At 46.5% G+C, this 14,065-nt stretch overlaps 1 protein-coding gene across 1 annotated transcript in view; it reads left to right on the forward strand.

Annotated features, from left to right (window-relative positions):
* SLCO2A1 (solute carrier organic anion transporter family member 2A1) overlaps nucleotides 1-14,065 on the forward strand; it is an 87,409-nt gene that overhangs the window by 42,053 nt on the left and 31,291 nt on the right. Inside the window, exons 4-5 of the mRNA XM_074964178.1 lie at nucleotides 6,993-7,208; nucleotides 12,170-12,268. Of these exons, the coding sequence (XP_074820279.1) occupies nucleotides 6,993-7,208; nucleotides 12,170-12,268 (315 nt within the window). The remainder of the gene's footprint in view (nucleotides 1-6,992; nucleotides 7,209-12,169; nucleotides 12,269-14,065) is intronic.

A 14,065-nucleotide genomic window follows, 5' to 3' on the forward strand; every position in this document is an offset into this window, starting at 1 on the left:
GGGCCGGTGTACAAACCCTAAGAGGGATGGACAATGTGGACTGACTTCAAGACTGATGCTTAGCTGGACAAGATTTAAGACCAGAGAGATTTATGGGTTTGAGCCAGTTTGACATAACTACACAACCCATTTTGAGTGCAGTGACTACATTTATAATCCTCAAACATTATTTCTTTTGAATTACTCCTCATATTCAATGCATTTCATACATTTCTTTTAAATCCTTCTGCCTGCTTTGTATAATTGTGATCAGCTAGATAAATTGTCCAGTAATAATGATAGTTTTATTTACAAAAATGGATCCAATTATAATTAATTGCAGAAATAGCTAAAAATACTTCATTTTTATTGTATTTATCCTTCCTCTCTGCTGCCCCAGAACCACCCCTGTCTCTGGGATCCAGAAACTGCTACCCAGACTCCCCCTCCCACCCCCGCTTCCTTTTCTCTTTGCCCCCAGCTCTTGCAGTAGCTCTTCCCCAACACCACAACCCTCTGTTCCATTCTACTCCCATAGGGCCTGATGTGGCAAGGCTGGGGCCCTGTTCTGCGCCCCACAAGCTTTCACTCAGAGTGCAGCCCATGTTTCCAAACCAGCCCTGAAAATGGTGGGAACAGAGGAACTTTATGCGTCATCACAAGAGCTGCCATTGCAGGCTCCGCAACCATGGGACGCGTGATTCATTTGCTAGAGTCAGCAGCACTGTTGTTAGTTACTGTTTTCTTTCAGGGATCAGTGGAACAGACTAACTGACCTATTGAAAACAAATGATCTACTGCCAGATGTTTGTTTAGAGAGTGGCCGTGTGGGCCGGGGAGGTGGGAGTCAGGAGAACTGGGTTTGATTCCTGGGACAAGTCGCTTCACTTCTGTTTCCCTTGTCTACTGAGGTTGCAAGTTGTTTGGTGCAGGGATTATGTCTGTGTACAGTGCCTAGTACAATGGAGCCCTGATCTCAGTTTGGGCCTCTAGGCACTGCTGTAATATAAATACACAGCATCATTTAGTGACCCCTGTACATATACCTGGAACTTTGCTTCGCTAACATTCCTGCCCCCGGAGCTGATAACTGCAATAAGACAAATGCAGTTGTCCTGCAAGGGGGCGTGAAGACATTTCCAGTGAGGAGAAGCCTTCGTAAATGACATTGTGGCTTTAGGACTGTGGATCTCAGCTCGTCACAGCCATGCCAATGCACAGCTTTGACTTCCACGTACATATTCATTCAGTTGCATAGTAACACTGAGGCATCTCAGGCAGTGCATTTCAGGGCAATCGCTGCACTTCTTGGAGGGCTTAACCCCACTTGGCCCTCTGCCCTCGCATCTTCTGACACCCATGAGGCATGCTGCAATCTCTGTGAAATAACTTGCCTATCATGTCTTATTATTTAAGTGAATGCCAAGATGGATTAGGGCCAAAGGATCCCTGCAGGATGGGGGATCTTACATGGTGGATACATGTTTCCTGCCCAGAGAAGTTAATGGACATGCGTGCATGTCTCTCTGCTTGTTAAAAGAAAAGGAGTACTTGTGGCACCTTAGAGACTAACCAATTTATTTGAGCATAAGCTTTCGTGAGCTACAGCTCACTTCATCGGGTGCATCCGATGAAGTGAGCTGTAGCTCATGAAAGCTTATGCTCAAATAAATTGGTTAGTCTCTAAGATGCCACAAGTACTCCTTTTCTTTTTGCGAATACAGACTAACACGGCTGTTACTCTGATCTCTGCTTGTTATGTGTCAGCCTTCCTGTGCCCTGCCGCCAGAGCAATTCTCTTGATAAGCAGGAAGAGATGGAAGCATGATGGTGCTTTGTGCTCAGCCCCTTCCTGGGGTGACTATCTTGGAACAATGCGGGGGAGGCATCCAGAACTCTAATTTGAATGCAATCCACTTGGCTTCCCATTTCTGCAAGCACATGCCCATTTTCAGGCATATCAGCAGCAATCCTAGGTTTACATGTGCCAGCAAACGTCTCAGTTTGCTGCCTGACAAGACGTTGCTGGTGGTGGTACCACTTCAGGCTGGCTAGAGATGGAGGCAGCACCCATCAGGAATCTGTAACTTCCTCCTTCCAGGGCCAGCCTTTTAAGTGAGCACGCTCAGTTGGAGCCAGATTTCCACAAGAAGATTGTGAAATTCTGAAAACCCAGCCCTTAGACTTAGTTGTTCTTCTCTGTAAAAAAGGAGACGGATTCAGACTCACTAAAGTCTCCCTCCAAAAGGGCGTGTCGCTCCTGCAATAATTTGAGGCAGGGATAGGATTGCCAGCCCTCTAGGATTGGCCTGGAGTCTCCAGGAATTAAAGATTAAGCTTTAATTAAAGATTATGTCATGTGATGAAACCTCCAGGAATACATCCAACCAAAACTGGCAACCCTAGGCAGGGACTGTCTCTGACTTTGTACAGCACCTTGTGTGATGGACCTCAATCTCAGTGAGGACCTTTGGGCACTACTGGAATACAAATAACAATAATGGGTATCTGGCTGATTCTAACTCTGCTGAAAGGGTGTGGGGACAGCAGGGGTGAAAGTGAGCCGGTACGGGCCGGTACGGCATACTGGTAAGAACCCGCACTGGCCCGTACCCAGCCCACATTAAAGCACTCCCTGCCCCTTTTGCCTTCCCTGTCGGCGGCCCTGCCGGTACGGACCCTACCAGCAGGGCCGCCGATGGGGTAGGGATGGGGGAGAGCACAGCAACATTAAAGGGCTGCCGCGGCAAAGGACTGTCCTTAAAGCGCTGCCCCTTCCCCCCGTTGGTTGACCTGCCAGTAACCGGGGAGGCAAAAGGGGCAGGGACATTAAAACGCTGCCGCAGCAAAGGACCCTGTAGCGCTTTAATGTCCCTGCCCCTTCCCCCCCCCTCCCCGGCCGCCGACAGGCCTGGGGGGGACGACAGAGGAAGCAGCTGTCCTGGGGCCGGCGATTTAAAAGAGCCCGGGGCTCTGGCTGCCGCTGCCACTACCGCAGCAGTGGCATCCGGGGCCCCGGGCCCTTTAAATCAATGGGAGCCCTGGGCCACACAGCATGGAAGGGCTGGCTGGAGGATGCTGACCCCCCCCAGGCCCGCCCTTCCACTCAAGACCCCGCCCCTTCTGGGGGCTGGAGACCCCCCGCCCCGTACCGGTAAGTGTCCTCAGTTACTTTCACCCCTGGGGGACAGGGAAACCTAAAGGCAAAGCCCCCTCGCTTTGTTATTCCAGGTCAGTGCTTCCTTGCTCTGGACAAGTTGCCATGACCAGTGCTCTTCTGAAGCCCAGGTTCTATTAAACATAATTAAAAAACAACTCTCCATCACTGAACTACACGTTTTCCAGAGTTCATCCTCTGTCAAGTACGAAAAACAGGTTCTTACCCATATCACTAGCTGCCTCGCTTCCATCCATGCCCAAACATTTTTGTTTGAAAAGTTGGCTGATTAACAGACAAGCCCATGGGTAGGATGTCAGACAAATGCCACGTGTTCCAGTGATCTTACCAAGAAGCCTTGGTCCCACAGCTAGACAGTTTGTGAACAATGATTGGATTTACAACAGGAATTGTTCTTTATTGACCAATGAAATGAATCAGGGAACAGGTGTCATCTGCTCTGATTCTTTTCTTATTAGAGCCTCATATGTCAAAATGCCTGAACCAAAACACAGCCTTGTGGCTTCTGGCTGTGGCATTCATGGACAGGTGTGTCCACATCGAACGTGTCTTGTGCACCTGGGCTGTGTTGTTCCAGGTGTTTCATGAAGCTGTGCTGGTGCATAAATTGTGTCTGTTGCACTTGGGGTTGTGGTATAGCATGAGCCTTACCGTGCTCCCCGCCGACGTGACAAATGCTGTTGCACTGCAAACTGGTGTGGGCCCAGTGATGGAGAAGGCCTTGTGATTCTGTGTTTAGACGTGGTGCTGCACAAGCCCAGTCATGCACATTGTGCTGTTACGTGGTGATATGAAAAGGTGGCACAGTTACATCCCTCTCTACAGACCTAGGCCTGCGAACTCCCATAGCAGCACCATGAAGTATTCTGGGGAGCTCAGTTGGCCACTATTTGTTATTTTAGTTACCCAGAACTAGAGGGCACTGAATAATCAACTAGCTCTGAGATAAGTTTTCAGGGAGTGAGAAGAGTGGACAGATTCTTTTGCCATGCTGCACTAGGCAACCTTCTATTGGTGCCAGACTCCTGCCTGCTCCCGTGGTAATATGGTTTCCAGAGGCAATCCCCTGAGAGCTGGCTATGTGCATTTATAGATTGCATTGCCGCAGACTTAGTTGGAAGGCTCAGAATGCTTGTCAGGAGTGCTGGGGTCTCTGTGGGTTAAGATATTATTACTGTTATGATTAGAATGTATAGGGTCCAGATACCCCAATCAGGATCAGGCCCCTGTTTTGCTAGGTGCTGTACAAACACACAAGAATTTATAGTTCCTGCCCCACAGAGCTTTGGGTGGCATTCTGAAAAATTCCTAAATCACTTAGGGACAGAATTGTAAAGGCAAGTAGATGCCTAGTGAGTTTTTTGAAGGCTCTAGGCACTTAATTCCCATTGGAGTAGGTGTAACCCACACACCTCCTGCGTGTGGTTTCTGTCCCATGTAGCGGCACCGAGACTTAGAGAGAGATATTAACGAGTTTGCTCTACAGCCTTAAGTAACAGCCAGTTGGCTTTTAGCTCAGGTGGTAGAGGCTCATGCCCGAAGCTCCAGAGGCCCCAGGTTCTATCCCGCCTGCCGACAACCAGGGTCTGTCAGTGTTACAAGTGGGGGCTTGTCCAGGATTTCAACTGGGAAATCTCTGATGCGCTTCCTCAGCTAGGGTAAGTATGTAACCCACACACCGCCTGGGTGTGGTGTTCTGTCCCATCTAGTGGCACTGAGACCACTTAGAGAGAGATTTAATAAGTTTGCTCTACAGCTTCAGCTAACAGGCAGTTGGCTTTTAGCTCAGGCAGTAGAGGCTCATGCACTAAGCTCCAGAGGCCTCAGGTTTCATCTCGCCTGCCAACGACCAGGTACTTTTGAATACCCCATTAGACATCTATATGCCTCTTTAGCATCTAAATACCTTTAAAAACCTGACCCTTTGGTCCTTTTGAAAACCCCACCCTTTAAATGTAAGAACAAATCTCTATCAGGATAGAGGGTTGGCAAAACCAACCAACCCAAAACCCAGAGGTATCCACAAGATGTTGCTAGCTGACTCCTGATTGGGTTGTTTGAAAGCAGCCTTAGCAGCTACAACAATTGCCCTGGGGAGGGAATTGGGAAGAGGAATGGCTAGGAGAGCACTGAAGTGAATGGAAAGACTCCAGCTGACTTTACCTCATTCACCTCAGCTGGGGGCTCTGGGTATAAGGGGACATTGTCAAAGCAGTGCCCATGGATTTAGCCCCTCCATGGGCCATGATAGCCATGTCCTAATTTTTCCAGCCAGATCGGCCTCTTCTTCTCAGCTCAGTCTTAGTTGCCCTTCCTGGTACCCATGCCCTGACTGTTCTCAAGCTCCAATGCCAAAGCAGATGAAATAGTTTTAATCCTAGGGGTATCTCACACAAGTTACCTTTTCTTAAATTGTGAGGCCGCTGGGTATACCAAGGTTTTTTTCCTTGTGCACATGTTAAGTTAGCTTTAAATAAAATCTGTCTGGTGGCTTTCTCTAAGTAATAGGAGTGCAGAATGCTGAACAGAAGAGAAATAGTAATGTTATAGGTCTGGCGTGTATTTCTGTGCTCATTAAGTTGCAACCAACTTGATTTTACAAAACAATATTTGGCATGAGATTAATCCTTAATATGGTTGTATTGCTTCTGCTTTTCTTTAAAGCAAAAATCTCCAATGGTTAAGGAGGCTCCTTCATGCTGAAAGCACAAACCACTCACATGCAAGAACTGCTTTTAATGAACTTGCATAAGGATTTTTGTGGTAGCCTGTTATTGGGATGCACAGTCCTATTACGCCAGCAAAAATCTATAATCACCTGACAAACATTTGTTTCTGTTTTGTTGTAATTTGCTCCAACTACAGAAAAGCCACAGAGTCATTTTCTTAACTAAAAAGAGTTGCTGGGAATGTTGAAACAATTGGGGAGAACAAGAAACTAGAATGAAAAGACCTAGTGAATAAATGCCCTAAAGTCATTATATTTCATCTATGATGCCTTTATTCTACACTGGATACAGATTTTCCCCTCCCCAAATAACCATTATTATTTGGCCTGTTTTAAATGGAACCAACAAGCACTTTGATCCATAGATTGAAACCAGATTTACTCTGGCCTCTGCGAGGAATTCAGTATCCTCTCTTGTAAAGCTAAACTGGAACTTCTTAGAGCAATTCTTCTGGGTGAACACTGTTATCTTTACTCCTGTACCAGAAGTGGCTTACTGGAGAGCTTCTGTTTCCTCCGTCTCTAATCAGAACAGTTCCCGCTCAATTTCCTTTCTACCCTGACCTCTGAAACTAAAGGTAACATCATGCCTTGAAGGAATGCTAAGGTGATGACAGCTGCTGATTAAAACGAGGACGTTCCCAGTTCTAGCTGAACACCAACACCCAAGCGTGGGTGACCAGTAAGCAGGTTTAAAGAGGGGTCTAGGTAGTTAGCTCAGCCTCAGCTGTGCATTGAGTGGGCAGTGCACCTTCTGTCACCAGCCATACAGTGCGGTCCTACTCCATGAGGTGACTGTACATGTGGTGTGGTAGAGTTTATTCTCTCTGAGTGTGTGACCTGCTCAGTTTACTAATACAAAAAACAGCCCTGTAAACTCAGCCTGGGCCTGAATGTCAAGCTGGGATTTCACTTCTCATGCATCATCACCTCTCATAAAACTTCAAATTATGCCCTCAGTAACACCTACGCAACCCCAAGAAGACAGGGGTGTGCTGAGGGCAGAATATGACACGAGGTGCCAGATGGTAAGAGGGCATAGTGGCAAGTTCTAATGGTCAGTGAGTGGGTGCTCGGGTTTATAACACTCCTACCATCTCATTCCAGGTAACAAGAGTCACACCAAGGCCTATCTCTGTCGCAAGGAGGATATGTTTGTTTGTCCCAGCACCACCCAAGACCCCCGCAAAGAGGCAAGCAGCATGTGGGCATTGATGGTCGTTGCCCAGCTGTTAGCTGGGATTGGAACTGTTCCCATTCAGCCCTTTGGGATCTCCTATGTGGATGACTTTGCTGAGGCAAACAATTCTCCACTGTACATTGGTAAGTCCCATGTCTGTAGGGCTTCTGCTGCTAGGATTTTACCTCAGAAACACCCACAAAACACCCCAAAACAAACCATAAAGTGAATGCTACATACCAGAAAAATACCAGAAATGGCTACTCACTTCATGTTGACTTCCGCCCTGTCCCAGTGCAATTTGTCCCTGCTCCCTAACTCGTATCTAACATTAATTCATGCTGGGTACTTTAAACCTGCCTCAGCCACTGAGTGACAGCATATTCCCATATTTCTGTTGGACACGCTATAGCATTGTACACACACACAGGGTTTAAAACAATACCACATTACAAACTCTGGATGCAATTTTAAAAATTGTATTAAAAAATTTAAAAATCCAAATTGTTTGAATGTAAATTTCAGTTCCTGATTTCACAAACATTGTCCTCTTTGACTACATTGAGATATTGCTATGATGGCAAAGGACAAATCTCTTTAGATAATGATAAATGTATTTTTATTATATTTTGAATAATTAAATATTAGTTGCTTATTATGGTAAATATATGAGTGGTAAAAAATGTAGGCCTAGTGCTGGGAAGAGAGATGTGAAACCCACTAAACACTAAACCATGGGTTCAGTAACAAGGATACAAAGCTTAAATTAATGTAAGTCATTTTTATACATGTAATAAAAGTTAAAGTCGATCGTATTTAGACACAAATTTTGGGAAGTACACAAAAATCTTCTCATTGCAATGTACAAACAGAGAAAATCCCCAACCCCCCCCCCCCCCAAATTTTGGACATATACATAGAATGCAAAAATTCCTAAAAATAACCCCCCAAAATCATATTACTAAACCTCAACAAGGGGAAGCCATACATTCCTGCAGGATCCCACTGGCCTGGACTCTGGGCTGCTGCTCCTCGCTGCATTGGGGCAGACTCCCTGCCGGGTAGGGCAGTCACCACCTTGTTGAAATCCTTCTGTGAACAGAACCTAGGCCATCCAGGAGACATTCCCCCACTGGAGAAAGGATGGGCTGCTCCTCAGGGAGATAAATGGGGAGCCAGGAGTTAGCACTTATACTTATTGACGATGATCTTTGGCCCAGACATTGGGGCTGGCTGAAAATTTTCCTTCAAAACTGCTTTTCAGTAGAAAATTGGGGTTTCAACTAAATGATATTCCTCAAAAACCGGTCTGCTTCCTGTGGAAAATGGCCACGTTTCATCAAACACATAAGCGCCTGAAAACCAAAATATTTTGATTTAAAATGGTGCCTGCTGGAACTTGTAGGTCAGGTGCTTTATGCTCCCGTCCTCCTCTATGGGCTGAGTGCTCTGGCTGAACTACATGACATGTTGTACCATGGCCAGGGACTCCTATAAGGTATAACCTCCCCTCACCAAGAGGGGAGAAAATGGTGCATTATAGGAGATGCAGTCTGGCCACCAAGACCAGCCCATAGACGAAAATGGGAGCATAAAGCACCCAAACTACAATTCAGACGAGGCACCGTGGCATGATTTTGAATCAAAATATTTTGGTTTTCAATATTTTGCCAAAAAATCAAAATTTTCCATAAAGGAGAAATTTATTCTCCAACTTTCAGCTGTACTAGACATTTTTATCCACAAGTCTGAGAAACCATCGAGTGACTCTGCCTAAATTTGTGGGCTCTCTGCTTTTCCACCAGCCCTGTGGCTGAGTGATTTAGGTGGGTACCCATTAAACATGGTACTTTATAAAGAAGCCACAAGCCAAGCATGGAAAAGAATAATGAAGCACATCTCAGACCACCTTCCCCAAGGAACTAATCAGACTCGAAACAATGCAAACCCATAATCAGAGTGGCAGACTTGAACAAGGGAAAAGTCAGCCACAGTGTTTAGACGAAGCAAAATTACCACCTGAAGCTGTGCAGGGCACGGACCTCTGATGTTTTGCCCTGCCATTGGTCATGCCCCTGCACAGCACCTAATGGCCCTTAAATGAGATTCTCCTTTGCAATGCTACACTGCCTCTCCCCTTATTAGCTGGCTGCCCTCCTTACATTTGTGATGACTATCTATGTCGTATGGGCATGACAAAGGGAAGGATCAGAGTAGCTGGCAGTGGCTCAGGCTGCGTGGGTGTCCAGCACAAACACACGAGTCGGAGCTTGTTACTCTGTTTGCTCTCTGAGAAATCGTTATGCCCATCCAAGGGAGAAAAATGGTAGGAAAACCATCTCCCGACTCTTATTTAATATTGATTTATTATTCTGCGAGCTGAGGTACTACAGCCTTCAAGGAGACAAACATTACAGAATGCAGACTCAGAAAGTCTTGGGTTTGAAACAGACACTTTTACTACCCAGCAGGTAGCCACCTATTGCAAAGGGAGAGTTCTCAGCCTCAGATGCTCTTCTGTTCCCAGGGAAATGTGGGCTGTGGTTTACAAGGTGGGGCTTCAGAACTCTCACCTTATTTATGCAGTTTGAACGTTCACCCCCATGCCAAGTGCACTGAGAGATGGAAGCCAGGAGCTCAGCTGGGTCTCGAGGTAACATTTTCCAAGGTGACTTAGAAGCTTAAGTCATATTTTCAGAAATAACATAGGCACTTAGACACCTAAGGGCTGGATTCACAAAGCTATTTAGTCATCTAAAGACCCAGGTAGGCACCGAGTAGGGTTTGCAAAAGTGCCTCAGCAGGTTAGGCACCTAAACCCTATTGATTTCAGTTGGAGTGTGAGTCCAATGGAAGTTGGGCACCTAAGTGTTTGAAAATCCCACTAGGTGTCTATCTGCTTCTTTAGGTACCTAAATATCTGTGTAAGTCGGACCAGAAGTGCCTAAGTCACTTAGGGTACAGCTACACTGCAAAAAACCCACACAGCACCGAATATCTGAGTCTGGGTCAACTGATCAGCTTGTGAGGCGCACACCATGGAGTTGAGAATAGCAGTGCAGACCTCCCTGCGTGGGCTGGAGACCAGGCTCAGAAACCTGGAGGGGAGAGGGATCTCGGTGCCTGGGCAGCCCCAGAGCTCACAAGCCCAAATCAGTTGACCCTGACTCTGACACTCGCTGCTGCGGAAGCGGGGGGCATGAAGCGTAGATGTAGGCACTCTGGAAAACATTGCCCATAGGTTCTTGTAGGCAATCCCTGCTTTCTAAACTTTCTGTAGAAAAGAAGGTGGGATGGGCAAAATTAAGGGAAAGGGCTTGGGTTTGGTTTTTTAAATACTCTGATTTTATTTCCTCCATCTCCATTGTGCCAAAAAGGTTAGAAAAGTTTCCTGTAGGAAGCAGGGGCTGCAGCAGCTGGGTCCTCGAGAGCTCTCAATGGCAGCTGCCTGCTGAGAACTACAAGGGACAGATTTTTTAAAAGAGCTCAGACTCACAGGCAGGTTTTCACATGCTCAGTACCCATCAGTGGGCCCAGCTTGTCCACATGCACCTGACGTGCTGAGCTCTGCTGAAAAGCTGGCCAGAAGGGGATGTGCCTAATTAGTAGTTACAGATTTAGGCCTCAGTTGCATGCACAAAACAACCTTCGTCTTCACTTCACTCCGTAGGAGGAGCCAGCACTAGAGGACTGAGTGCCCTTAGTACCTTTTTGGATCCCACAGTCTGGAGTATTTCACATCAGAGACAAAACTGTTCTTATTTTAATCAAATGTAAATTGACCATTTAGATGTATACCATGATTATAGGAACATAGACTAGCCAGAATGCATCAGACCCATCCAGTCCAGTCTCTGACAGTGACAAGCCCCAACTGCTTCCAAAGAAGGGGTAAGAATGCAACAGTAGAGGATGAGGTATAATCTGCCCCCCGCAACCCCACCACAGGTCTCATCCTGACCTCTAATAGTTTGGGATTGGCTTCAGCTCTGAAGCATGAGGTTTAATATTCGTTACAGAATTTATGTTAACATTAACATTATAACTCTGGATATTCTTGGTTACCCACAGAAATGTCCAATCCATTTTTGAACTGTGCTAAGTTCTTTGGCTCAGTGACTTTCTGTGTTCCACAGTCTAATGATTAATAAAATAAAAGCAACTCTTTTTCCAAATATCCTTACTCTTCAAGAAGTCTGCTTGTGTTATGTTTTAGGAATAAATACTCTGTCTTATTGTCTTTACAGGAGTAGCACACTTGAAGCAGTGTGGTTATGTCAGATACCTTCACAGCTACGCTGCATGGAAGCCCCAATTCAGCAAAGCACTTAACCATGTGCTCAAGCCACCTTGACATCAATGGGACTTGAGTATGTGCTTAAAGTTAAGATGGTGCTTAAGTGCTTTGTTGAAAAGGGATGGGGCTAAGTGCTTTGCTGAATGGAAGCCAAAGGCACATGGTGTTCAGTCTCATAAACCCACAATGTACCTATGTACAGATCCTCTGAGGTATTTAAGTGCCTAACTCCCATTGGTTTCAATGAGAGTTAGGTGCCCAAATACTTTTGAGGATTGGGGCCCTGGTTCCTGCAGACACCTGACTAGTTGCCCACCTTGACATGTTGTTTGGCTTACTGATCCTGCGAAGTGCTGAGAGCCCTTCACTCCTATAGGCTGCAATGGGAGGGGAGGGTGCTCAGCACCGCACAGTCACAGGGATGGCTCATCACTGCTCCCGTCACTGCAGATTTCTATAGCACTGCGATAAGGAGCTGGTGATGCACAAAGGGTAGCAATAAGCATTGATTGCAACATTGAAATACATCTGCGGAGCCTTGATTTTGACAGTTTGGATGGGATCCTTTTGAATGGCAGCTGCCTTTATCATCTCTAATGCGTCTGTTGAATAAACAGTGCATATAACAGCTGAGTAATAGAGGAGGCATTAATTATCTGTCAGTTGGTAAGAAATGATTTATCTCTCCTATGTGTTGTGACACCCTTCCTGCCTCGCTTGGGAAGATAAATGCCAAATCAGCAATAAAGCAATTACTCACTCAGTAATCTGCTACTCACTCTGGTGCTTTCCCACTCTTGCTTTCAGCAATCCTGTTTTCCATCGCTGTGTTTGGCCCGTCTTTTGGATACTTGCTGGGGTCCGTGGTGCTGCGGCTTTTTGTGGACATTGGGAGACCTGACGTGAGTGAGTATTCCACAAGTAGCACTGGACTTTCTAAGGCTCCTCTCTGCATCAGAAGGACAACGGTCACTTCGATAGGCCTGCTGGCTGGAACATGTGCCCTGGCTGTGGTGAATCAGGAAACCCTTTTCCAGTTGAAAGGTCAGGTCTGGAAGAGCCACACAGAATATATTCTAAGGCCTGCATATGGCCACCAGCGAGGTCTACTCTCTGGGGAAAGCTGATAAATTAGTATAACACTTGATGACAGGCAAAGAGCATATTGAGCCAGAACCCATCTGTGGGTTTTCTGTGTGGTTTATTGACTTGCTGAATGGAAAATATTTGTAGTGATTTCTAGAATCTAGCGCACTGTGGAGGCTCAGGCGGAGCAAGGGTGCTGCTTGAGTGGTGCTCTACGCCAGCTGAGCTGGTAGGGGCAAATGCACTTCTGAAAGGTCCACTCCACTCCCAGAACAGCATAGAATGGGCCAGGCTAGGCTCACTTACTTGCTGTATACCTGGGTAGGTAGTATGCTTAGGTGATAGTGTAATGTGATGGACTTCAGGGCACCTGGCTTCTACTCCTGGTTCTACCAGTGATCTGCTGTGTGCCTTACCCAAGTCACATTCTCTCCCACCTTGTCTATTTAGATCATAAGCTCTTCAGGGCTGGAACTGTCTTTGTGCAGGGCTTAGCACAATGGAGTGCCAATCTCTGCTGGGGCCTCCAGATGCTACTGGAACACAAAGATGATTATTATTAATTATTTGTGTTGCGGTAGTACTGAGGAGCCCTCATCATGGACCAGGACTCCATTGTGCTAGGTGCTGTACAAACCCAGAACAAAAAGACAATTGTTGTGGGGATGTGGGCTGGAATATTGTTAGTTTGGGGTTTAATCACGTGCTTCCACAGTGCTGCAGCCAGCCAGGCAGACATCTATCGAGAAGAGATGCCACATGCAGCAAAGTAAAGGTAGAACGAGAACCCAGCTCCCTCCAATTCGTCTAGCTCCCAGCAGTAGGGAGTCCTTTGTCTACTGTACATGCAGGATCTATTGTTAGCAAATTCTCAAGTCATCTTCATCATTAGTGTGGCTTTTCCTGCGTTTCCTCAGAAAGATCTGGGCCATGTTACATTTTCGTCTGGTGCCAGATAAGAAAAATAAATGAGTCGAGGGCAGGAAGTGTCAGCAGAGCTAGGCTTGGTCTCCGTGGAGACAGACAGATTTAGCATCCTCTCTGTGGTCGCCCCTTGATGACATCACCCACCCAGGAATGGATTGGTTCTGGTCAGGGAAGCCAGGCAATTGTTCTGGCCGGGTGTGGGCTTTGCTTGCACTGGATCCTGGTTTATTCCTGGATGTCAGGAAGTCTGGCCTGAGAAGCATACACTTAAGCCTGCTGTTTGTTCCTTTTCCACTCATAAAGGCCTAACAATGCAGAGATGCGCTTTCCATGCCAACCCCAGTGCTCTTTCAACTTCGGGTGAGTAATGCCGCCCAGCCTAAGGATGTCTGTGCTGGAAGTGCAGTGACCCTCTTGTCTCTCCTCTGGTCCCTGGAGAAGGGTGTGAAGCTAATACCTTCGGAAATCGCTCTCATTAAGGCTCTCTCTTCGCTAGCTGAGGTGACGGGCTCTTCCCTTAAGCTCAGTGAGCAGAAAGTTGCCAAACCTGGGAACAATGGGACAGGGATTCTTTCCAGGAAAGTGGCTACTAAAATTTCCAGTCACCTTCTTGACACTATAATCCATCTATCCATCTGGATTCCAAACATGCCATCTACCCAAAGGCAAAGGATAATGGAATAGAGACTT

This window comes from Natator depressus, chromosome 9 (genome assembly GCF_965152275.1).
Source record: "Natator depressus isolate rNatDep1 chromosome 9, rNatDep2.hap1, whole genome shotgun sequence".
Classification (NCBI taxonomy): Eukaryota; Metazoa; Chordata; order Testudines; family Cheloniidae; genus Natator; species Natator depressus.